Below are 25,423 nucleotides of genomic sequence, written 5' to 3'. Positions count from 1 at the left end.
AGGATCTGTATTAGGCCCTCTGCTATTCTCAATATATATGCTGCCACTTGGTAATATTATAAGAAAACATGGAATAAGTTTCCACTGTTATGCTGATGACACTCAATTATATATTTCATCACGACCAGATGATAACACTAAATTATCTGAAATGACAGAGTGTGTTAAAGATATAAAATACTAGATGACGTGTAATTTTCTTCTATTAAATTCAGATAAAACGGAGGTATTACTGATTGGTCCAAAAAACTGCCCACAAAACCTCTTACAATACAACCTTAATCTAGAAGGATGTCCTGCTACTTTATCCTCTACAGTAAAAGACCTGGGTGTTATCCTAGACCGCAACTTGTCTTTTGAAAATCATATTTCAAATGTCACAAGAACAGCCTTTTTCCACCTTAGAAACATTGCTAAGCTACGTAACATGCTCTCTGTTTCTGATGCAGAAAAGTTAGTTCATGCATTCATGACCTCGAGACTAGATTACTGTAATGCTCTATTAGCTGGTTGTCCTGCATCCTCAGTAAACAAGCTACAGTTAGTCCAAAATGCAGCTGCTAGAGTTCTTACTAGGTCAAGAAAATATGATCATATAACACCAATTTTATCATCTCTACACTGGTTACCTATTAAGTTCCGTATAAATTACAAAGTATTGTTACTGACCTATAAAGCCCTAAATGGTTTAGCTCCTGTGTATTTAAGGGATCTTCTATCGCCTTACAATCCATCGCGCTCTTTAAGATCGCTAAATTCGAGGCTTCTGGTCGTACCTAGGATAACTAAGTCCACTAAAGGAGGGAGGGCGTTTTCACATCTAGCTCCTAAACTCTGGAATAGCCTTCCTGATATTGTCCGAGGCTCAGACTCGCTCTCCCAGTTTAAAACTAGATTAAAGACGCATCTCTTTAGCCAAGCCTTCACATAATGCATCTCATACCTTTTATACTACAGTTGAATCAGATCAAATGCATTCATATTATGAACAGCAGCTACGCTAATTATTTCCCATCTGCTTTTTTGTTGAACTCAAACAGAGTTCGTCAGCTCCAGTTATGTATCCAGCCCCTCAAGGAGACTTCAGATGCCCCAACGCCTGTGAAGAGATGACCCAACCCCGGCGATATGTTATGCCCTAAATTTATACATGATTAACTAACTGTATTTTTGTATGTACATTTCTGAAATGCTTTTTCTGTAAAGCTGCTTAGAAACAATATGTATTGTAAAAAGCTCTATACAAATAAATTTGAATTGAATTGAACCCTGTGTTACATTGTGCCCCGCTCTCCTCTACTCTTCCTCTACCCTACCATATAACAGTGAAAACACAGAAATCCAGAAAATTCTATCAATGGTGGAAAAAGATTTAAAAATAAGACAAATACAATAAAAACATGAAATTTTGCTGTTATCATTAGTGTAATGAACTATATCAATATTATCAATTAGGCATGAAAAATATTGAAGAAAAATGTGATATGCGAGACATTTTTAAATAAAGTGATATTCGATATGTGATACAATTCTTTCTTTTCCCAGAATGAATGTGAAACATATAATTAATTAAAATATAAATTACATTGATTTTACACTCTTAAAGCGGGGCGGCAGTGGCTCAGTTGTTCATGTAGGTTGTCCACAAACTGGAAGGTTGGTGGTTCAATTCCCAGTTCCACCTGACCAAGTGTCGAGGTGTCCATGACAGTTACATTTACATTTAGTCATTTAGCAGACGCCTTTATCCAAAGCGACTTACAACTGAGGACTACAGCAAGCGAGTCATCGTGAAGAGGCAAAAAATAACGCAAGAAGTGCTCAAAATACAAAGTTCTGGCATTGCTCAGAGTAGCATAAGCCAAAACAAGGGAGGTTAAAGGAGAGTTTTTTTTTTTTTTTTTTGTCACGGAAGAGATGAGTTTTCAGTTGTCCTTTGAATGTGGTCAGGGATTCTGCATTCCGGATGAGGGTAGGGAGATCATTCCACCAGCAAGGAACCATGAATGAGAATGTTCTGGAGAGTGATTTTGTGGCTCTCTGTGATGGTACCACGAGCCGTCGCTCATTGACCGATCGCAGGCTTCTGGTAGGGATGTAGACTCGTAGGAGCGAGTGAAAGTAGGAGGGAGCTGAGCCTGTGGTCGATCTGTAAGCGAGCGTCAATGCCTTGAACTTGATGCGAGCAGCGAGTGGTAGCCAGTGCAGAGAGATGAACAGAGGAGTGAAGTGGGCCCTTTTGGGCTCGTTGAAGACAAGACGGGCAGCAGCATTCTGGATCATTTGTAGAGGTTTTGTTGCACATGATGGAAGACCGGCCAGAAGAGCATTGCAGTAATCAAGCCTAGAGATAACCAAGGCCTGGGCGAGAAGTTGTGTTGCATGCTCAGTCAGGAAGGGCCTGATCTTCCTGATGTTGTGCAGTGCAAACCTGCATGATCGAGCTGTCTTTGTGATGTGGTCTGTGAAGGTCAGATGCTCATCAAATGTTACTCCAAGGTTTCTGACCGACCTTGATGGGGTGATTAAAGTTGAATCTAGCTGGATAGTGAAGTCGTGCTGTAGAGATGGATTGGCAGGGAGGACGAGAAGCTCAGTCTTTGCCAGGTTGAGCTGCAGGTGATGTTCCTTCATCCATGCCGAGATGTCCGCCAGGCAGCTTGAGATACGTGCAGCTACTGTGGGATCATCAGGTTGAAATGAGAGGTAGAGCTGGGTGTCATCAGCATAGCAGTGGTAAGAGAAGCCATGTGCCTGTATGATGGGTCCCAGTGATGTGGTGTAAATGGAGAAGAGGAGCGGTCCAAGAACTGAACCCTGAGGAACCCCTGTAGTCAGTTGATGTGCTTTGGATACCTCGCCACTCCATGAGCAAGACACCTAACCCCAGCTGCTCCCGACGAGCTGGATGGCGCCTTGCACGGCTGACACCGCCGTCGGTGTATGAATGGGTGAATGTGAGGCAACATGTAAAGCGCTTTGGTGGCCATTGGGTCTGTGAAAGCGCTATATAAATGCAGTCCATTTACCATTTTAAAGCAATATCGTATCATACGTAAAATCTATTTAATGTTTTGAAGTAGCCTATTAAAATCATTTGCAAGCCATTGCGATATGCAGATTGCGATTTGTACATTTGCAATGTTCCGATATATTGTGCTGCCCTATTATCAATAATTTTAATATAACTAAAATATCAATTTTAAAAAGAGTGCTTGTCTCAAAAATAAAATGTTGACAACTTATTGTATTATTGTAATAATAACAGTGCAGTCAAGAGAATTATTAGGACCCTTGGTAAATATGAGCAAAGGCTATAATCTGCATTGTCTAACCTTTTGATCTTTCAATTTGCAACAATCATGCAAAAAATCTAACCCATCATTGAAGTAAAACAACTGAAAAAGAAATAAATGCTTTTCTCTAATTCACTTTGGCCATAATTATTGGCACCCCTAGACATTTTTATGATTAAAATATCCCTGAAGTATATGCCCATTTTTTAGCACAGCAGGGTGACTAGGAACATGACATTGTCCAGCTTTTCTGCTTGCTTCAATTAAAAAGTATGTTCAGTGGTTATTACTCCTGGTCCCTGAAAACATGAACGTGATTTAAACCACAGCAACAACCGGCACCAGGCCGTGAATACTGTTTAACCCGAGTGTAGATCTCGTACTGTACAGATACAGTCATTACTGTGAGTCATTGAGTCTGACTAGCACTATAGCTAAAACAGTAAATATGAATCTGGTTCTGTTTAAGTCAAGTTATTAATGAGCATGAGAGCATCTAATGTAATTTCAATTATTATGATTTTGCCATTCAGTGTTTCACAGCTGGAGTTTGATGTGAACACAGGACTGATTTCAATAAGAACATTACAAACAATAATGCAGATTAATCCATTTAAAATCAGTTGGAAATATGCAGCAATTAGTGTCAATTAGCATTAGTGTCTCCCGACTTACTTCAATACTTTAATATACTCTCTTCATTGGGAATCCAATGAGAATATATATAAAACAATATGCAAAATTGGTGTGCTCCTTTGTAATATAAATGTAATCAATGTTACCAATCATTTAAATAAAACTAAAACATTAAGTTTAACAAAAAAAAAAGAGGCTCTTAATTACCAAATATTAAGACAATATGGTAATGACCATAATAGTATTTTTCACAAATATCTTGTAGTTTCTGTTCAAGTTGAAACGTGTTCTTTTAACTTTAGGATTTAAACAAGAACACTTTTACATCGACAGATTTGATCTACTCACCAGTGACAGTGACAGTGAATCTCTTGTTTATGACGAATCTGCTGCTGATGATCTTCAGCTCATAAAGTCCAGAGTCTGTGTATCTGGTGTGAGTGATGGTCAGAGATCTAGTCTGATGATCCAGCTTCAGTCTGTCTCTGAATCTCCCGTCAGGACCATCAGATGTGGAGAAACTATCGCCTGCTTTATTGATTTCAGCTATAACAGTGTCTTCAAACATCCACTGCATTACATCATCTGTCTGTATCTCAGTAAGATCAGTGTGTAGAGTGGCAGAATCTCCATTCATCACTGACACTGACTTCCTTTCCCCTGTAACACACACACAAGATCACAGAGTAACAGCTCCTCAGACTTTACTTCAAGCTACACTGTGTGAATGACGTATGCATGCAAATTCCTGAAAATCCATATAACTGCTCTAAAATATAAATCATTATTATAGATTTATTAAAGTGTATTTTGGTAAAGACATGGGGTCTCATTCATGAAACACGAGCAGAACGAATTCTTGTGTAAATCGTGTGTAAAGTGGTTCTGGCGTAAATTTTCGGATTCATTAAAATGTTCGTATTTTCCAAATGTTAGTTGGTACGAAATAAATCTACACCTGCTCCCAGCCACGCGTAAATAGTGTGTTTAACATCCGAACGTTTTGCTCATTAATAAGGCTGCATTTTAATTCACCTAATCGGGTACATATTTACACAGCATTTTGAAAAAATATTATATATAGTAATTACATATGTTTTTTCTTTTTACTTTTATTATGAGAGCCAGTGATAGCATCTGCAAACGGTACACTTTAATCAAATAATTAATTGCTTTCAATAGGGCTGGGCTATATTTTTTCGAAGTGAACTAATTCGTTTTTTTTTTGCAGTCAAGCTTCATGTCGAACCATTTTCTGCATTTCTGGGACTGTTCGATTAACAGATGAAACTCCATTAACTGCATCTGTAATATCTGCCAAGCTTCCTTTTTTTAATACCTATAATACGCCACTAGGCTACGCTTGAAAATAAAATGTGGCGTTTTGAATGAACTTCTGATAATAAAACTTCAATTTCTGCATCTGAGAAATTGTTCTTTTTCAATCGCTTTTGAGAAGATATGTTAAAATCCTTCGTTTGGTGTCATAATATGATGCCCATATATGGTTGTCAGTCGAATTTAATGGGCGGGGTTTATGGTAATTGAGAATGAGCGTGCACGCGCGTCCCATTTACGACTGATTGGAATTCATTCACACACACACACGTTTCACTATCACATCTGACGTTTACGAAATATTTGTGAATCAGGAGAAGAGTTTTCGGGAAGGTCTCTTTACGCGCAAATCACTCACATATTTACTCGTATATTTACGAATGTTTCATGAATGAGACCCATGGTTTGGAAGATTTATTTTTTTGCACTCTCTCATTGATAATATTTTATTATTTTTTAATAATAATAAAAAATGGTATACATGGTATACTTTAGATGCATGCTTGAATATTTTTAACATTCAATAATTTCAGTTAACAAATGCATTATAATCAAGTCTTGTATAATAATGCTCATTTAAATGAGTCTGTAAAGGTCTTGAATCTGTCTGATTTATGCACAAAATGAGAAATGAAAAAAAATTAGTGTTTCATCCCCCATGCACAAGCGTACAGTAAGCATACCGCTTTTATCTAAACTGATTTACAAATAAGGACACACTCCTGACTGCGCCTGCGCTTTTACTGGTGTTTGGGAACTGATGAACAGAATTATTCAAATCTCCACTTTTCATTAAATTCACCAAATGATGAAATGAAGCACTCAAATCTGAACATCACTTCTGCATAATGATCCAGTGTTTGAGGAAAACTAAACTAACCGTTCCACATACATGTTGTTTCTTAGCCTTATTTTTGTGCAAATAAATGTTAATTTCAACTTTTCTAGGCTGATGATCTAAACAAATTCATTATTACTATAAAAGAGTTGATTAACTCACGGTCACCACTGGCAGTCACGCTGTATGACTTGTGTATGGTGTGTCTGCTCTTCCTAATATCAGCTTCATAAAGTCCAGAGTGTTTGGTGCTGGTGTTCCTGATGGTCAGAGATCCAGTCGAATAGTCCAGCTGCAGTCTGCCTCTGAATCTCCCATCAGGACCAGCATATGTTGAGAAGTTTCCAGTCTTTCTATTGTTTTCCGCTATAAGAGAGTTTAGATCTCCAAACCTCCACTCGATCACATCATCTCTCTGTATAATAGTCCCAGAGTTTAGAGTGACTGAATCTCCCATTGTCACTGACACTGAATTTACTTCAACAACACCAGACAAACCTGAAGAAGAAAGAGAAACAGATTTTCTGTCAGAGAAATACATTATTCTGTTGTTCTTTTGATAGTGGACGGGTGATCCTTACATCAGTGGTTCCCAAACTTTTTGAAAGCATGGCACCTCTATGTAGCATTTTTCTTCCCACGGGTCGGCACCCCAACCCCATTAAACTAAACATACATGTGTGTACATGCATGTTTAATATTATTATGAAAATAGCATATCAATGATCAAATTTATAAAAATTTTGTGTCATTTATCCACTTTTTACACTCACTGAAGTTAGCTGAGCAGTGTGTGGGACGTGCCTAAGTCACACAGGCTACATCCAATCAAAGAAAATGCTATAAAATGAGAAACATTTCAAGAGATTTATCATTGTACTTCTATGTGTGTAAATGTTTGTTGATTTATCATAAAACCTCAGAATTCCATTATTTTGCATTATGTTCATGATGACGGAGTTATTCTGATGAGGACACCAAAGGCACTTTATAGTGATTTTGACCCATATATAAAATGAAATCTAGAGGAGCAAACAACAAATGAAGCATAAACAGCAGCATGAACTTATAATGAATGCATCACAACAGAGATAGGCCTAACACTGTGTCCTAACCAGACGCGCGGCGACACGCGATGATTCTATTTTAGAAACGGTTTCTATTTCTGCGACGTCGCGCTGGAACAACAACAGAAAGTATGATAATCTCAGGTACTGTTTATGTGGTTTATTTAATGTTAAAAGCGTCTGTGTGAGTTTGAATATGATTTTGTTTGTATTTTATAGTCGTACTTAAAAGAACAATTCACCTCAGATCTTCAAAAAATAAATAAACATGAACAAGAACGTTCAAACTGTCAACAGACAAGTATATTTTATTACAATGATTGTTTCAGTAAGTCATTTGAACCAATTACTTTATGTGGGAATCATTGGAACAAAAGATTGGTACTTAACTCTTTAAAAAATAATAACCACTCCAATTAAATGTTTCTTTAGTTTCTCATTTGCTTTGTTCAAACCTGACCTTATAACTTAAATGAAACTAAAATGTCTGTGCATGGAACTGTGTCGCGGGCATTTTAATGGGACACATGTGCCTGCTTTTGCGAGGATTGAGAGGATAGTGCAACTCGTAGATCGTGCTCCACTGACAGGCGCTGTCTTTTTTGGCAGACAGACGACTTTGTTTTCCACGTATGCCAGGGATGAGAACGCTCCATCTTTGCACTATCCTCTCAATCTCTGCATTAAATATAAAATTGAGCGTGCACCAGTAGGCCTACAAAAGGCGGAGCTGAGCGGAGCAGGCAATTTAAACTTTAAATAGGCTATATTTGAAATATATCTTTGTAGTTTCGCTTATTTAGGGTTTATTGGTTTGGACATGCTCATGTGTTGGTATTTTGATATATATTTTTAAATATATGCTATAAAAAAGTTATTATATGGTAGGATAGTAATTTTAGGCTGTTTAAGTTGGAGAAAAGCTGAGATTCTGCGGCACCCCTAGCCAGTTGACACGGCACCCACTTTGGGAACTACTGCCTTACATAACGGTCTTGAAAGAAGAAAGCAACCTTAGTCTAACTGACTAGTTTGAGCAACAGACCCGTTCACTGGAGCTCAGCTATAGAAGCTTTATTGCACAGGACACAGAGCCCAACTAAAGCAAACACTGATCGCCATAATGGTGTCTTAACATTAAACATTTTCAATAAAACATCAACATCTAACCTCAGTTGATTCTCAATAAAAGCTTCTGACAGTGTTCATTTAGGCTAACAATGGGGGGTTTTACTGTGTTCTGTTTTCTATTTTTAAAAGTTTATAATTCCATTTTCAGCTGTGCTGGCAAAGCCCTGGCCCCTTTGCACTATTTATGTTTGAATTGCTAAATAATATTCCATACACTGCTGTCTTGACAGAAGAAAGCAAACTCAACATGACACTAAACCCCAGCTTCTTCTGCTACAGTGAAGAGACTCTGAGGTGCTGCTGGATGAATGAATGAATGAATGAATGAATGAATGAATGAATGAATGAATGAATGAATGAATGAATGAATGAATGAATGAATGAATGAATGAATGAATGAATGAATGAGGCATTTATATAGCGATTTTTCATATGTACTACTGTACACCCAAAGCACTTTACAATCATATCGGGGGTTCTCTCCTCAACCACCACCAGTGTGCAGCATCTACTTGGATCCACACATCCACTTGGAATAAATGTATGTTTGTGTCTTTCTGGCCAGAAACGTATATTGGCAAGTACAGCTGAACATCTTAAAGTCGGCATGAAATCAAAATTGACCCTATTTACTTTGTTAGCAGATATTACTAGTCTTGTGGTGAACAATTAATCCATGCAAGTTAATACACAGAAAAAAATAGTTTGCCGAAGTTATCTTTAATCAAAGTCTGAAAAGTTACTTCCGGTCTGGAATGGTTCTTTTTCTGATGATAGGCTTGACGGCTTGGGTTGGTTACTCGCTTAACCACTCCCCTCAAACCGTTACTCTGCTTTGGGCAGAGATAGAGAGGAGGAGCGCTAAAGTAAAACCCTGCCCTCTGTTCAATATTCCCTTTCACTCGGAAATACGTCACAACACTTGAGAAAAGTCGTTTGCAACTTCTGGTTCACGCGGACTAAACTGAATGCAAGAACACCTGAGAACTGCACACAGTGGCGATTCTAGGGGGTGGCCTGGGGTGGCCAGGGCCACCCCTGAAAGCTCATTGGCCACCCCTGTGGCCACCCCAGATCTGATAGGTAGTTGCATGTTCGTCAACACAACAAGAGATGCTGTCAATGATGACAGCTGTTCAACTGATTTAGGGCCAGTACAATGTTCAAAAGTTACTTTTTAAAGAAGCACCTTAATCCTTAAAATATTTTTGGTCTGTTGGCATAGGGGTGGAACGGTAATGTATTCGTATTGAACCGAAACGGTTCGGTGCATGACACGGAGAATAGGGGAGCGCGGGGCACAACCTAACGCGGGGCTAAATGTAACACGGACCTTTTACGTAGTTACTCAGGGTCACGCGGGTTGTGTTTACGCTCTTTTTCTCTCGCTGCCAGAAGACGGTCTCCCGTGGATTTGTGAAAAGTTTTGGTAATATTTTGTGAAGATACGGGACAAAGAGTGTTTTGACACCATGTTAGTATTTTTTTTCATCATACGTATTTTTCTGTTTCTGAGTTGTGTGTGTACGTCACCAAATCTAACTTTATATTGCCTTAATCACTGTCTTGTTGGCTAAAACATGGCACCATTTTGAAACATGTCAGCAACTCCTAGCAACTGTTAGCTAGGTTTAAAATATTTTTTACACAGCGGGGTTAGTTGTAGCACAGTGTTACAACTAAGCCGCCAAGTGTTCACAATATTGTAGGCTATGGGATTTGTTTACTATATTGATCACTTGTTTATTTATTAAAAATATTGCCTGTTTTCATGTAATAAACACTTTAAAATGTGATTTTAAGCTTGTTTTTATTATTATTACTGTTACTATTAATAATAATAATAATTTTGCATGCAAAACTGTTCAGCCCTTTCCTATATCTCTATCCATGATATTGATCCATAATAGAAGGATGATTGGATGAGGGATGGATGTATGGATATCTATCTATACAGATGTACAAACAATATCAAACTATACAGATAAAATAGTACTGAATTGTGTGTGTTACAAACAAGTGTTACAACTAACCCCTCTGTCTGTTACAACTAACCCCGCATATGGGGTAAGTTGTAACATTTGCACTTCTGTCACTTTCAGTGCAACTGTACGAAAATGGAAGGTCCTAGAAAAAAACTTTAAGTGTTCATTTGTAGCAGAGATGTGTATGTTTCTTGTGTAAAAAAAATAATTAATCTAACCTAATTATTTTTTAAATAATTGAGCCAAAACCAAAATGCGTTAGGTTGTGCCCCGCTCTCCCCTACATAGTATAAAAAATAAATAAAACTCGCGTGCAAATTAATGAATGTAATGCAGCGGAACTACTGCTAGATACGCGGGTTATTTGTGGAAACCTAATCTGTAGCCCCGCCTTAAACTAGGTTTGTTTATACTTTCGCATCCGATGACTGCGCGCGCGCCTCCCCAAATGGACGAGGCATTTACTTCCCGCTCGCCGGTGTACTATTCTTTGAAACGACAGGATGCGACTCGGTGTTCTCTAAACCACCAGGAATCGGCGGCGAGAAGTAGTAAGGTACATTCGTGAATGTTTATTTAAGTACAACACTTAAGTTGACCAAAACCACACTACAAAAGAGTTGTGTAAAGCAGTAGCTAAACCAGATTATTCCGTGACATTAGAGAGAAAAAATGGATATGAGAACGTAACCTACAACTAAATTAACGTTAGGCTACATATTTTCTAAACATTTTTATTTAGTTTTGTGAACCTTTTTATAAAACATGGCCATTTATTTTTATTTAAAGGGCTTATGTCTTCTATTGTAGGCTCATTTTGTTAATGTAAGCAACTCATTTAGACGCAAGGATAAGGCAATCAACACATAAATAAGAGATGCTGTATTTTCAGTTTTATGGCTGATTGTCTTATTTTGTTTACAAGTTAATGTTAACTAACTTAATGTTAACAAGATAATGTGGGGTACTTATTGTTTACTGTTCACATATTACTTTACACACTTCAGGCTGTTGCAGCTGCTCATGGGACTGTATGACACTAGGTGGTACAGACTGAGACATGCACAATAAAATAAAAATGCCTTCTGCATTTTTGTTTTGCTTTTCCCTCCATTGTACCGAATTCATACCGAACCGTGACTTCTGTGTACCATTCCACCAGTTGGCATCATTGGACTTTAAGTCTTGTCTTGTGGTCTTATGGCCTATGTGAAAGCATTTTGTAGCAGGAGAATGAGCAAAAAGCAAGAACTAGCTACCTCTATTGCACTTTGTTACTATTATTAGAATCCTCTATTGTTCATGCGAGTTTCAAGGTTTACATAACATTACTTTATAGTAGATATTGCCACCCCACACTAGCTTTGTGTCCCATCTTGGCCACCCCAGTAAAAATGTCCTGGATACGCCACTGACTGCACAGCTGCCAATGCTGCACTGAAGGATTCATAATGAACAGAAACTCTGAATAACATACCGGTAAATAAAATAAAAAGTATTTTGGAATCGTAAGTTGTAACATATAATGTATTTACAGTCATTTTTAATAAATCTAATACAGTTAATGAGTAACGTATTTTAAATGTATACAATGTAATGTATTTTAAAAACTTATGCATTTCTTGGTTATTCCAAACAATAGTGTATGTATATGCCTAGGCTATATGTAATTATTTCACACTTACAGTTCCATTAGACTGAAGTAAGCTAAATCTGATTAATATACACTACAGTTTAAAAGTTTGGGGTCACTAGGCTTTTATTTATTAAAGAAATTATATATTTTTATTTAGCAAGGACATCTTAAATTGATTAAAAATGACAGTAAAAAAATTCTAAATAAATGTTGTTCAATCTTTCTGTTTTTAACGGTCACCAGCTGGAGTGCCCTTGAGAGCCACCAGAGGGCACTCCACACCAGACTTTCATGTTCACTACATCTCTCATCATTCTCTGCCTGGACTCATCAGCACTCATTATCACATTCACCTGTATCTCATCTTCTTGTTTAGTTCAACCCATATAAGCCTGGTTCACCCCATCACTCACTGCAAAGTTTTGTATGTTGTTGTTACACTGCATTTCCGAGCGTTTTCCCTGGTTTCATGTCTCTTGGTTTTTTTTTATTTCTTGCCTGTTCCGTGGATTACTCTTTTGCCTCTGACCCCTGCCTGTTTTGTTTGTTTCTTTGTTTGGACTGCCTACCTGTGCTTTGACCTCTTGCCTGTTCTTTGGATTACGTGTCTGGATTGCCCCATATGATAAAGCTGCATTTGGATCTCAACCTGCAAGTCTCGGAGCAGTTTCGTAACACTGTTCATCAAAGAATCCTGAAAAAGCAGCACTGTATCGCAGTTTCCACACTTCAGTAAGAAGCACAACATGCTTACTGAAGAGATTGATCCAACATGGCGGCGAGCTAGATAGACGTATTACTCAACACTCCTACCACAAACATAAAGATTTTTAGTTTTTAAAACTCTCTTAAGACACATTCATTATTATGCGAGTTTAACCACAATCACAAAGAGTGTGATCTCCCATGCTATAGTTCATCACTAAAATCATACTCCCGAACAGACTACTTTTTGATTTCTAATAATTTATATCACCAGATTTTTGACTGTTCCTATGAGTCTATTGTGATTTCTGATCATGGCCCAGTTAAACCTTGTAGATGGAGATTACACCCAAGATGGCTTCATGATTAAAAATGTATGGAGTTCATTGGAATTCATATAGATTTATTCTTTACAATTAACTTGGAAAAAAAAACTTAATAATAAAATGAAGTTGGAATTACAAAATTTAGATGAAAGAATAAGAAAATTGGAGCAAGATATACTCAGATCAGTCAAATTCGAATCCACTTACGCAGGAACTGCTCATTTTAAAGGAACAGTCCTGCGTAATAATCAAGGAACTGCTGCCGTACCAGCAGCGCAATGATATTACGCAGCACCTGAAAATAGTCCGCAGCTCGGTAACTTCCAATATGACCGGCACTAAGTTTGTAATAACATTGCGCTGCTGGTACGGCAGCAGTTCTTATTACGCAGGAATGAGAGTATAGTTCCTACTCATATTGGTGTAGAAAATCACAACTTTTAATTTTCTGTCGGTCTTAGTACACAATGTAACTACAGAAGAGTCAAGTTTTAAACAAGAAAAATATCGAAACTCTTTGGTCATTTTTTTGAGAGAGATAATAACGGTCTAATCAGATTCAATGATCTATGCTAAGCTATGCTAAAAGTGCTACTGCCAGACCCGGAGATCGGCTGAATGGATTCGAAAACGGTAAACTTAACTCGTTAACTCTAGGGGAGTTGTAAACTTAAAGTGTTCCTTTAAGGGCACAGTATAATGAACTATCTGCAGCAAAAGCTGAAGCCAGCTTAATATGTCTCAAGCAAACATTTTATGAATATGGAGAGAAGTCATGCAGACTTTTAGCCTGGCAGATTAAACAACTACAATCGAGTAAAGCAATAAATAACACTTACACAACAGCTGGAAACCTGACATCAGATCCGGTGGAGATTAATGAAATTTTCACCAAGTATTTCCAATCGTTATATACTGCAGAATCTACAGGTCAGAGTATGCAGCAAACTATATTTTTAGACAATCTCAAGATCCCATCTATGAACAGTGAAGCCGAAAGACAATTGGATGAACCCTTAACTAGTGAAGAAGTTTTAAATGCTATAGTGAAGATGAAGAGTGGTAAAACAGCTGGCCCTGTAACTAATCGCTGGTTATTAAACAGTCCACGCTTCCGAAGTACTGATGTCCATTTATTTATTTATTGATGAGACACCGTGAAAACTAGACACAAAAGGAAAACAATCCATCATTTTACACACAACACCACTAAGGACACAAAACCAAAACATAATATACAAAATATTAACACTTTTACCGTGTTCGCCTGGTAACCAGCAGTAGAATAAGTCAGGAGCATTAACATGTGTATCTGAATTCACGTCTCACCATTCAGTTGACGCTAACACGTCCAGGTGAAATAAATCAGCAAGGGTCACATGACACCCAACTTAGATAAACTGAGTAACAATAAATTGCATTGCCAACTAAATTATGAAATTGGCACAACACACAGAAATACACATTCAAATTATAAAGTCAAAAATATTTACAAATCCTTTAAAGATAAATTAGTGATTCCGCTATTAGAAATGTATAAAGAGTCTCAACTCGAGCGCTGCCTTTCCCCTTCTCTTAGAGATGTGTTAATAACACTCATCCCCAAACCTGTAAAGCCCCAAGACAGATGTAAATAATATAGATCAATTTCTTTAATGAATTCCGATGCCAAAGTTATAGCCAAGGTTTTAGCCCTTCATAATTTACCCTCCCTAATAGGAATTTACCAAAATGGCTTTGTACAAAATAGACAGGCCTTCCATAATATCAGGCGAGTACTTAATATTGTTTATGAAAAGGATGGCTCTACAGATACATGTATTTTGACGTTAGATGTAGAAAAAGCATTTGACCGAGTCGAGTGGTCTTACTTATTTGATGTACTCAGATGTTTTGGATGTGGTCAGAACTTTTGCCAGTGGATAAAGATTTTATATCAGAGCCCGACAGCAGAGGTCATTACAAATTATTTAACTTCCAAACCTTTTAATTTATACCGCGGGACTCGCCAGGGTTGTTCACTCTCGCCATTATTATTTGCAATGGCCCTGGAACCCCTGGCAATTGCGATTAGATTTGAAATTATAGGCCTAGAACATCGGATTTCGCTATTTGTAGACAACATAATTGTATATTTAACGAAACTTTGGAATCTTTTCGGGCTATAAAGTTAAAGGGGTCATGAAATGAGAAACCAAATTTGCCTTGATCTTTTGGTATATAAGAGGTCTTTGTACCATTAAAACGTCCTGCAAGTTTCATAGCTTAAGACGTCCTCCCCATTATAAACGAATCATTTATTTAATCAAGCTCTAAATACAGCTCGTTCTGGATCCATGGTAAGAAGTGACGTCACGGTACGAAGTGACGTACCAGCGTTTGCATACGACCGCCTCCAGCACAAGACAACTACGCTTTAAGCGCAAGACAACTACGCTCATTTCGTATCATTGTCGCGCGCCGCGCGCCTCACAAGTGTTCAGTCGACGGACGGACAGCGAGTGGGTCTGTGTACATGGATATTACGATGCCACGCAGATGTGCTGTTCCTGGCTGTGGACAAACAACATCTTTGAATACGCTGCGAAAGATCCAGACGACAGGGAAAAATGGATGCACTTTATTTGTCCCAGTCACGGCAGTGGTAGAGAACAAATCCAGAAATTATGCTGGCTTTGCCAGAAAACTGTTGCTCAAAGATAAGTCCGTGCCGACTATTCGGGGCTCAACAATGACGACGCAAACTGTAAGTAATGTATTTAAAACTGTAAACTACTTTTTAAATACGCTGAATCCGCACAGGTTCTGGCTGGGGGCGTTAACAATTGATGCATAGGCACTGACGTTAGCCAATCACAACAGTGGGGGTTAGCACTGAACTCTTAAAGGGGAAACACCCCCAAAACAGACTGTTTGAATCAGAGGATGAGAAACAGGGTGGGAAAAGGTCATAAATCACTACATTTTAAAAGTTTTTTGTAAAAAAAACTATAGTAATACTATAATTGCACCTAAGGGAACATAATAATAAAATAAAAAAACCCATGTCATGACCCCTTTAACAAATCAAAATCATCTATACTTTTTCTTAATGAACAGGAAAGGCTGAATCCAACAGTTCAACATTCCTATAAAACCTCTATCGATGGATTTAGGTATTTGGGAATCAAAGTTATTACACGGGTGGAGGATCTGATTGCGTCCAACTACACTCCCCCGATAGCTCAAGTAAATGAAAGTTTGAATAGATGGATGTCTCTCCCTCTCACTACTATTGAAAGGGTGAACACCATTAAAATGAACATACTCCCTACATTTTTATATTTGTTTCAGTCAATCCCCCTAACTCCTCCTCCTTCCTTTTTTTCAAATATAAAGAAGACATTTGTTAAAATCATTTGGAACAAGAGACGCTCCAGGCTTTGCTTATCGCTTCTGTACCTTCCATTCGAAAGAGGGGGGTTACAACTCCCTAATCTTTTATGGTATTTTAAGGCAGCCCAACTGAGAGCCGCATTTTTCTGGTTTGCTGGCTCATCTCATACTCCATGGGTTCAGATTGAAAAAAAAGGCACAGGAGAACTGAGTCTGGTTGTGGGATGTTTTGAAACATTGTTATTCATAAAAATAGATCATGAGAACATGAACTTCATCACTGCATGTGCAGGAATTGTAAAATCTTTTTTCTTATTAACTGAAGTTGCCTAACGCAATATTTTTACTCTAACAGCTTATCTTTCCCCACACATATGAACTGTGATCATGCAATAACGTTAACTTTACATCGCGATGCTGAGCTACAGTGAAATGATAGAAAAGACATTATCTGTGATAGCAATTCGCCTCATTCGCGCAAACTGGAGTAGAATGAGGCTCGCGTCTACCGCGCTGTGTTAAACACCGCGCCGCAGGACCTCTAGACGCGCATAAACGCGTCTTTACATTGAAATCACTCGCGCCAGACGCTCAAGAGAGAGTGAGTAATCATTTTTAAATAAAATTGACTTTAATCAAACCACGGATCCGTGATAAGTTTTGTGATCCGTCTCGCCACTATAGTAGCACTATGATCACTTTGAGGGGAGGATAAATTTATCCCCACCGGGGATAAAAATAATTAAGCAGAGGCAGGGATACATTGACCAGAAAGGGGGAAATCCCACGCATTTTCATTGTCTGTACAGTTCTATGCACGTAGCAAACTATTCACAACTTGAGCTAATGGATTGTTTTTGAAAAAGGAGAGCTATATAAAATTAGCCACATTAGCTATATTAACTCTTCTTTTCTGTAATCTACGGTCACGTTTCCTTTTACGTTCTATTTTTGACTTTTTTGGCGACGATGTTTACTTCTCCTGTGGCTTGGCATATGTATGGTCCATAATAACAATGCAATCCAGACTTTTAAACTTGCCGGTGCAGTTTCAAGCGCCTCTCACTGCTCTGCACCTGCGTTTCTGCTGGTTTCGGCTGGCTCTGAACGAAAACGCGTTGTGGAAACGCGTTGGCTTAGTACTTTTTGTCCCTCTCTGCTATTATAGTTTTGCAAGATGGCGGAACTACATGGAAGCCTCTGTGGACCTACCCGTCCCATGTATATAAAGATAATAAATTCTTCATTTATAAGGATAAGTCAGATAATTGGCCGAGGTATTTGTACACCATTGAGGACATATTTATGAATAAAAATATTGATTTTAGATAATAAAATACCTAAAAAGATACTTATTGTCCCTTTAAGGGAAAGAAACAAAATCCCCCAATCTCTCTTTTTGAAGTTTCAAGTATCTAAGATTCATTCATATCAGTGTCCTCCCTTAAGCAGTTTAGAAGAAATTGCAGTTAAAAATCCCAATGATAAATGTAAAATCTCTATGATATAAAGCAAATTTGTTAATGCTTCCAAAGATTCAACAAATCATAAAAGACTGGCTTGGATTGATGATCTCCAAATGGACGTTACAGAAAATGAATGGAAAAAAAACTTGTGTCCAAGCACAAAATTATCAATCAACACTTCAAAATTGATCCAATATAATTGGATACTGAATAAATTCAATCCAAATATTCTGGATATCTGTGGAAAATGTACAACTCATAAGGGAACATTATTTCATTGTATTTGGCAATGTGAGCACTTACTATGGAAGTAAATTAATGACAAATGTTTTTGAAACAAAAAGCCTGTTGAATTGCACTACTTGAAAAAAAATATGCATTGCATTAACCATGCTTGCATTTTAATGCATTGTATTTTAGGACTTGCATTTTTTTATTGCCTCAAATTCAACATGGTTGAATATTTAAGCTGTGAATATTTCAATTCAAAACATTTCAAACACATTTCATTATTAAAAATTCAATAATCCATATTCACCTTTCATATTTCAATTCCAAAATATTCAAACGGTTTAAAAATACAACCTTTAATATTCAACAGGGAATATTTTCAGTCCATTTTATTTCGCTTTAAAAATTCGCTTCCTCAAATTCAGTGGTTAAAATTCGACAGTAAATTCAACATTGACATCCAGGAACTGCAGGAAAAGCAGTAGACTACCGAGCATAATCTCCACCTGCTGTTATTCGTCCTCACCAGCAGGGGCCGCAAGCGCGTGTTGTTGACGAAGAGGAGAGCAACAGTTCATTCATAAAAACCCGTTTATAGAAATGTAAGTGTATTTGTGATTATTACGAAAGCTGTTTTTACAGCTGAGATTATAATGTTATTCCCCCGATGCTGATGTACAGATCAAATGTTACATTTGAAGTAGACATATATTTCTCTTGGTTGTTTAGTTGCCTTAACATTATATCACTGCGATGTGCTGCAGTAGCCTACTAGTGTTTCCCTCAATACAGGATTGCTGGACATATAAAACGCTCAACGTAGCGTGGACTAGTAGATATAAAAGACCAAACTCTCACTTTAGGCTGTAAGTAGGCCTACTATGTGGTTACGGGCAGCAGACGGACTCAGAATCATATGAATTTAACGCGCAAAGTTTCACGCAGTTTGTTTGTGTGTCTGTTTTGCTAATACAATATTAAATCATAAATCAGATGTGTACAATAACATTACGATGTCCAGCTATCAAAAATATAGTGGCCTAGGTCTACATTGGGTTTCATTTGTCGTTTAATGAGATCTAATATGTTGTCAGTGCCGAGAATTTTCCTATGGAATTTTCACATGAATAGATCCGACTTAAAATACAAATGTACTTTAATGGTCGAGTGGTAGAACTTTAGCCATGAGGGTCAGAAGTTCTGGGTTCGAATCCGCACTCGTATAGTTTTTTTTCCTCATCAAAACCGATTATGTTTATCAGTGGTTGTATATCAAGCTGGGACACTTTGTGTGCAGTTTGTTTTGTGATTTCACCGGAACGAGAGTCTCCGCAACTGATTGAAGTGCGTCTGAGTGAAGAGTGTTCGCGAGCCACATACTCTATCCGCACCACTGATCGCAGTGGCAATGAGCACTTGATTTCATACACATTTCAGCGCTAGATCGCCTCTTGTTTAACAAACGAACTAAATGAATGCTCTGCTGGTTAACTGGAGTTGTTTTATTTCGGCTGTTTGTACATCCGTGCTGCGAGGTGGGGACAATATACCTGGCAGAAAGTGGTGGGACATATCCCACCCGCATTATATGCATATGCATACTGGCATAAAGTTGGCTTGACATTGGACTTTCGCACATTTAGGGACCGTCTCTAAAATTACATTCAACATTACACACGTTTCTAACTTCAATAGCAAACTTCAACTTATCAAAAATATAAAAGGTGTGCATGTGTATCATGCCTGACCTACCAGTTTTCTGTAAGTCATTCTCTCCCAATGCTATTGAAGTTAGAAACGTGTGTACCAATGTCGTGTGTAACTTTAGAGACGGTCCCTAAATGTGCGAATGTCTAATGTCAAGCCAACTTTATGCCATATATCACAGGGAAACTTGGCGTGAAACCTTGCGGGTTAAGTTCATCTTTAGTCTGCTGCCCGTAGCCATATACAGCCTTCTCAATAAAGTGCGAGTTTGCCCTTTTATATCACTATTAGTCCATTAAGCTATACGTTAAGCGTTTTATATGTCCAGCGTTTTATATGTCCAGCAATCCTGTATTGAGGGAAACACTAGTAGGCTACTGCAGCGCATCGCAGTGATATAATGTTAAGGCAACTAAACAACCAAGAGAAATATATGTCTACTTCAAATGTAACATTTGATCTGTACATCAGCATCGGGGGAATAACATTATAATCTCAGCTGAAAAAACAGCTCTCGTAATAATCACAAATACACTTACATTTCTATAAACGGGTTTTTATGAATGAACTGTTGCTCTCGTCTTCGTCAACAACACGTGCTTGCGGCCCCTGCTGGTGAGGACGAATAACAGCAGGTGGAGATTATGCTCGGTAGTCTACTGCTTTTCCTGCAGTTCCTGGATGTCAATGTTGAATTTACTGTCGAATTTTAACCACTGAATTTGAGGAAGCGAATTTTTAAAGCGAAATAAAATGGACTGAAAATTCCCTGTTGAATATTAAAGGTTGTATTTTTAAACCGTTTGAATATTTTGGAATTGAAATATGAAAGGTGAATATGGATTATTGAATTTTTAATAATGAAAATGTGTTTGAAATGTTTTGAATTGAAATATTCACAGCTTAAATATTCAACCATGTTGAATTTGAGGCAATAAAAAAATGCAAGTCCTAAAATACAATGCATTAAAATGCAAGCATGATTAATGCAATGCAAAAACATTTCAAGTAGTGCAATTCAACAGGCTTTTTGTTTCAAAAACATTTGTCATTAATTTACTTCCATAACTTACAGTCCTTTTGGAAAGAAGTAATCAGTGTATTATCTGAAATTGTTAAAGAAATCCCTGTTTGCACCAAATGAAAATACATGAGCAGAAGCTTGTAAACCTGTCTATTGCAAGCGAAACGCCTGATTGCCATACACTGGAAAAGTATTTATGGTCCAACTATATCACTCTGGGTTAAATAATTGTCTTCTTGCATAGCAATGGAAATACTTACTTAAACAAAAAAGCACATATTTTACAAGATCATTTTCTAGAACAGAATGGGCTGACCCCTGAGTAATGCCAATAATGTGATCATGGTTTCTCTCAACCTTTATTTATTTCCTTTTTCTTCTTTTTGTGTGTGTGTGTGTGTGTGTGTGTGTGTGTGTGTGTGTGTGTGTGTGTGTGTGTGTGTGTGTGTGTGTGTGTGTGTGTGTGTGTGTGTGTGTGTGTAAAGTATTCAGACCCCCTTACATTTTTCCCTCTGTTATATTGCAGCCATTTGCTGAAATCATTTAAGTTTATTTTTCCTCATTGTACACACAGCACCCCATATTGAAAGAAAAACACAGAATTGTTGACATTTTTGCACATTTCTTAAAAAAGAAAAACTGAAATATCACATGGTCCTACGTATTCAGACCCATTGCTGTGACACTCATATTTAACTCAGGTGCTGTCCATTTCTTCTGATCACTCTTGAGATGGTTCTACACCTTCATTTGAGTCCAGCTGTGATTATACTGATTGGACTTGATTAGGAAAGCCACACACCTGTCTATATAAGACCTTACAGCTCACAGTGCATGTCAGAGCAAATGAGAATCATGAGGTCAAAGGAACTGCCTGAAGAGCTCAGAGACAGAATTGTGGCAAGGCACAGATCTGGCCAAGGTTACCAAAAAAAAAATCTGCTGCACTTAAGGTTCCTAAGAGCAGAGTGGCCTCCATAATCCTTAAATGGAAGACGTTTGGGATGACCAGAACCCTTCCTAGAGCTGGCCGTCCGGCCAAACTGAGCTATCGGGGGAGAAGAGCCCAAAGATCACTGTGGCTGAGCTCCAGAGATGCAGTCGGGAGATGGGAGAAAGTTGTAGTAAGTCAACCATCACTGCAGCCATCCACCAGTCGGGGCTTTATGGCAGAGTGGCCCGACGGAAGCCTCTCCTCAGTGCAAGACACATGAAAGCCTGCATGGTAGAGCCCTGCACTGGCCTCAAATCTAGGCCCTAGCCCGGCCCTGGCCCGAGACGCTCAGGCCCTAGCCCGGCCCGTGTCCGACAGCTCATCATAATTATAAGCCCGAGTCCGACCCGAGCCCGTTTTATTTTATTTTAAAAGGGGTTTCAGCTGCAGGGACATGACGACTGGTTGCAATCGAGGGAAAGATGAATGCGTACATCCTGAATGAAAACCTTTTCCAGAGTGCTCAGACTGGGCCGAAGGTTCACCTTCCAACAAACACACAGCTAAAGTAACGAAGGAGTGGCTTCACAACAACTCCATGACTGTTCTTGAATGGCCCAGCCAGAGCCCTGACTTAAACCCAATTGAGCATCTCCAGAGTAGGGCTGCATAACGATTCATCGCAACTAATCGTTTGCAGAATAAAAGTTTTTGTTTACATCATATGTGTGTGTACTGTGTATAATAAATATATATATATATATATATATATATATATATAAATACACAAACATGTATAATTTAAAGAAAAAAATATAGTTATATATTAAGTATTTATAATTATATATAATATAAATTATATTTAAATATAAAAATGTATATAAACATGTATATATACATTTAAAAAATATTTACATGCATGTGTGTGTATTTATAAATACATAATTATTTTACACAGTAGGCTACACACACATATATAATGTAAACAAAAACTGTTATTCTGCAAACGATTAGTTGCGATTAATCGTTATGCAGCCCTACTCTGGAAAGACCTGAAAATGGCTGTCCACCAACGTTTACCATCCAACCTGACAGAACTGGAGAGGATCTGCGAGGAATGGCAGAGGATACCCAAATCCAGGTGTGAAAACTTGTTGCATCTTTCCCAAAACTCATGGCTGTATTAGATCAAAAGGGTGCTTCTACTAAATACTGAGCAAAGGGTCTGAATACTTAGGACCATGTGATATTTCAGTGTTTCTTTTTTAATAAATGTCAACAATAATGTGTTTTTCTGTCAATATGGGGTGCTGTGTGTACAATGATGAGGAAAAAAATGAACTTAAATGATTTTAGCAAATGGCTGCAATATAACAAAGAGTGAAAAATGTAAGGGGGTCTGAATACTTTCCGTACCCACTGTATGTAAGGTATAAGACTGTGCGTGAATATGAGGATTGGCCTTGTAGTATTTTTTTATTTTATGGGTGTGAATATTTCTTCATGTCTCTCTTATTGGGGTATGGAGGGTGTGTTTTTATTTCTTTTTTATTATTATTCTTTCATGAAAATCCTGTATTGTACACAATAATAATAATAAAATGTTCACAAAAAAAGAAAGAAAGAAGAAATACCTGAATTACAATTTTCTCCCTTTTCTCTTTCCCATGCTATATGAAGAATAAATAACGTTTTGCTCCACTGAAATTCTGCCTAGTGAATTATTTGCTTTAACATCCCGAGTTAAACGCTCTACTGGTGTGTAAAGGTCTACTGGGGTGTCAAGTCTGGTGTGTAAAGGTTACAGCACACACCTCGAAGCGTGCACGGCTGTGTGACAGCGTGTAAATGATAACAATGATTTCTCTTTCACTTCTCCCTGTCTGTGTTCTTATTAGCCACTGTCGAGCCAAAAGCAGGCTGCTAGTGAGTGCCAGGGCTAGTCGTGTTTCCACTGTCACTTCCAGAGCTTGATCGGGGCCAATGGCCAGGGTTTGTTGGCCCGCTGAATACCTTGGTTCAAAGCGGGCCAACTCGGGCTTGAGGAGTGGTTACGAACAGAGGCGGAGTTTACCTGGAGACTGCAGCGCCGCATATTTATTTATTTATTTATTTATTTTATTTAATAGGGACACGTGTGAACAATAAACATGTACCACACTACAACATTTATAGCCAAGGCTAATTTGCAATGTCCGTCCCTAGAAGGGCTTTTCACATACATACAAAAAGTACAAAAAATACATTTACATTTACAGTAACATTACCTAATTCTGACATTACATAAAGAATGTGCATTTGAGCGCAAACTAACAATGATTACACACTTGATCTCTTTTTAAAATACGCTTTAGTTAATTTTTAAAAGCCCCCAGATCTGAGACCGGTTTCAGCTCGGTAGACAAGGAGTTCCAGAGTTTAGCACCCTGGACAGTAAAGGCTGACTGTCCGAAGCGAAGGTCTTTTTTCTAACGGGCACTTTCACATTTCCATTAGTAGCTCCTCGTGTGATGGAGCCCACTGATCGAAGTGGGACTATGTGACGTCTGAGAACATCAGGGGCTTCATATACCAGTGTAGCATTACAAATTTATTAAATGTTTAATTTAGTTATTACTGCAATAGTGTATAAACTGATACTGATTTCAGATGATTATTGAGTCTCCAGCAAGAGTCTCCTGTCCTGCCAGTCCTGTTTTCTCTATTGTATTTTAAATGAGTCGCATCACTGAGAGATTCTCACCTTTCAGCCTAGCTGTTGGGGAGACTTTCACCTTTTGTCTTTAATGGCTCTCGGATGGCCTTTGGAACCGGAGTTCCTGGCCATTTTTAGCATGTGAATAGTTATGCTGATTCCTAGCTCAGACGTTAAATAATTAGACTGATTAGATTGGCAATACAATAGAGTGAATATGCTGATTTTGCTCAATTTCTCTAGATAACCTACCAGACCGGTTTTAGCTAGATAAGAATTAACTCCTCCTTGCTGTCGTATGATTTGTTTAAATTTGTCTCCACCCCAAGAAGTCTCCTCCCCCTTGGAATGTATAAATTACCATGTATACTGTTTAGATTCAGACTGTTTGAAAGAATTGCAGCCGCGCGCAATAAAGAAGAACTTCTGCTTGAACGTGATCCAAACGTCTCCTGGTGTTTGTTTAGAAGAAGGAAAAGTTTCCTACACCAGCTAACATCAACATTAAAGACTTTTAAAATCATTTTAGCTCATAACTCACTTTCAGATAGCAGATTGTTTGAAATAACTTCTGTTTGTGATCCGATGTGGATTCTGATCACCGTATAAGGCAGATATATTTATATGCGATGCAAAAGACTATGCATGCTGACCATTACTATAATAAACATGGTAAAAACAACTGCTTGAAGAAATCAAGACAAATCATAGGCTATCACAATCATGTTTTTATTTTATCAGTCAGTATGTCTCGTCTCTTTATAACAGACTTTCTGATATCCATATGATATTCTCCGCATATGTCATAAATTAAAGCAAGTCAGATTATTTGGGAGCTTCCTCTGTTTCTCTGACTAATAAAATACCACTTTATTGCTGTGTGACTAATGTGTAATCTTGACACACATTGATTTAATATGATCACTGTATCATTTTTTATTGTAAACCTGTGAAAAAAACCTGCTTGGGTCTTAAATATTTAAGTAAACAACAAAAAAATGCCAGCAAACGGTCGCTTTTATCATGTTCGTTT

General features: G+C 37.9%; 2 protein-coding genes across 2 annotated transcripts in view; one reads left to right on the top strand and one right to left on the bottom strand.

The window, feature by feature from the left end:
- Positions 1-25,423, top strand: part of LOC306987907 (SLAM family member 9-like) — a 436,375-nt gene that overhangs the window by 264,166 nt on the left and 146,786 nt on the right. The window lies entirely within an intron of this gene.
- LOC306987859 (uncharacterized protein) overlaps positions 1-25,423 on the bottom strand; it is a 166,239-nt gene that overhangs the window by 63,492 nt on the left and 77,324 nt on the right. Inside the window, exons 4-5 of the mRNA XM_079592455.1 lie at positions 6,271-6,606; positions 4,281-4,592 (exon numbers count right to left, since the gene is read on the bottom strand). Of these exons, the coding sequence (XP_079448581.1) occupies positions 4,281-4,592; positions 6,271-6,606 (648 nt within the window). The remainder of the gene's footprint in view (positions 1-4,280; positions 4,593-6,270; positions 6,607-25,423) is intronic.

The sequence above is a fragment of the Phoxinus phoxinus genome (genome assembly GCF_949152265.1).
Source record: "Phoxinus phoxinus genome assembly, chromosome: 20".
NCBI lineage: Eukaryota > Metazoa > Chordata > Actinopteri > Cypriniformes > Leuciscidae > Phoxinus > Phoxinus phoxinus.
This window is presented reverse-complemented; position numbering and strand designations above follow the sequence as displayed.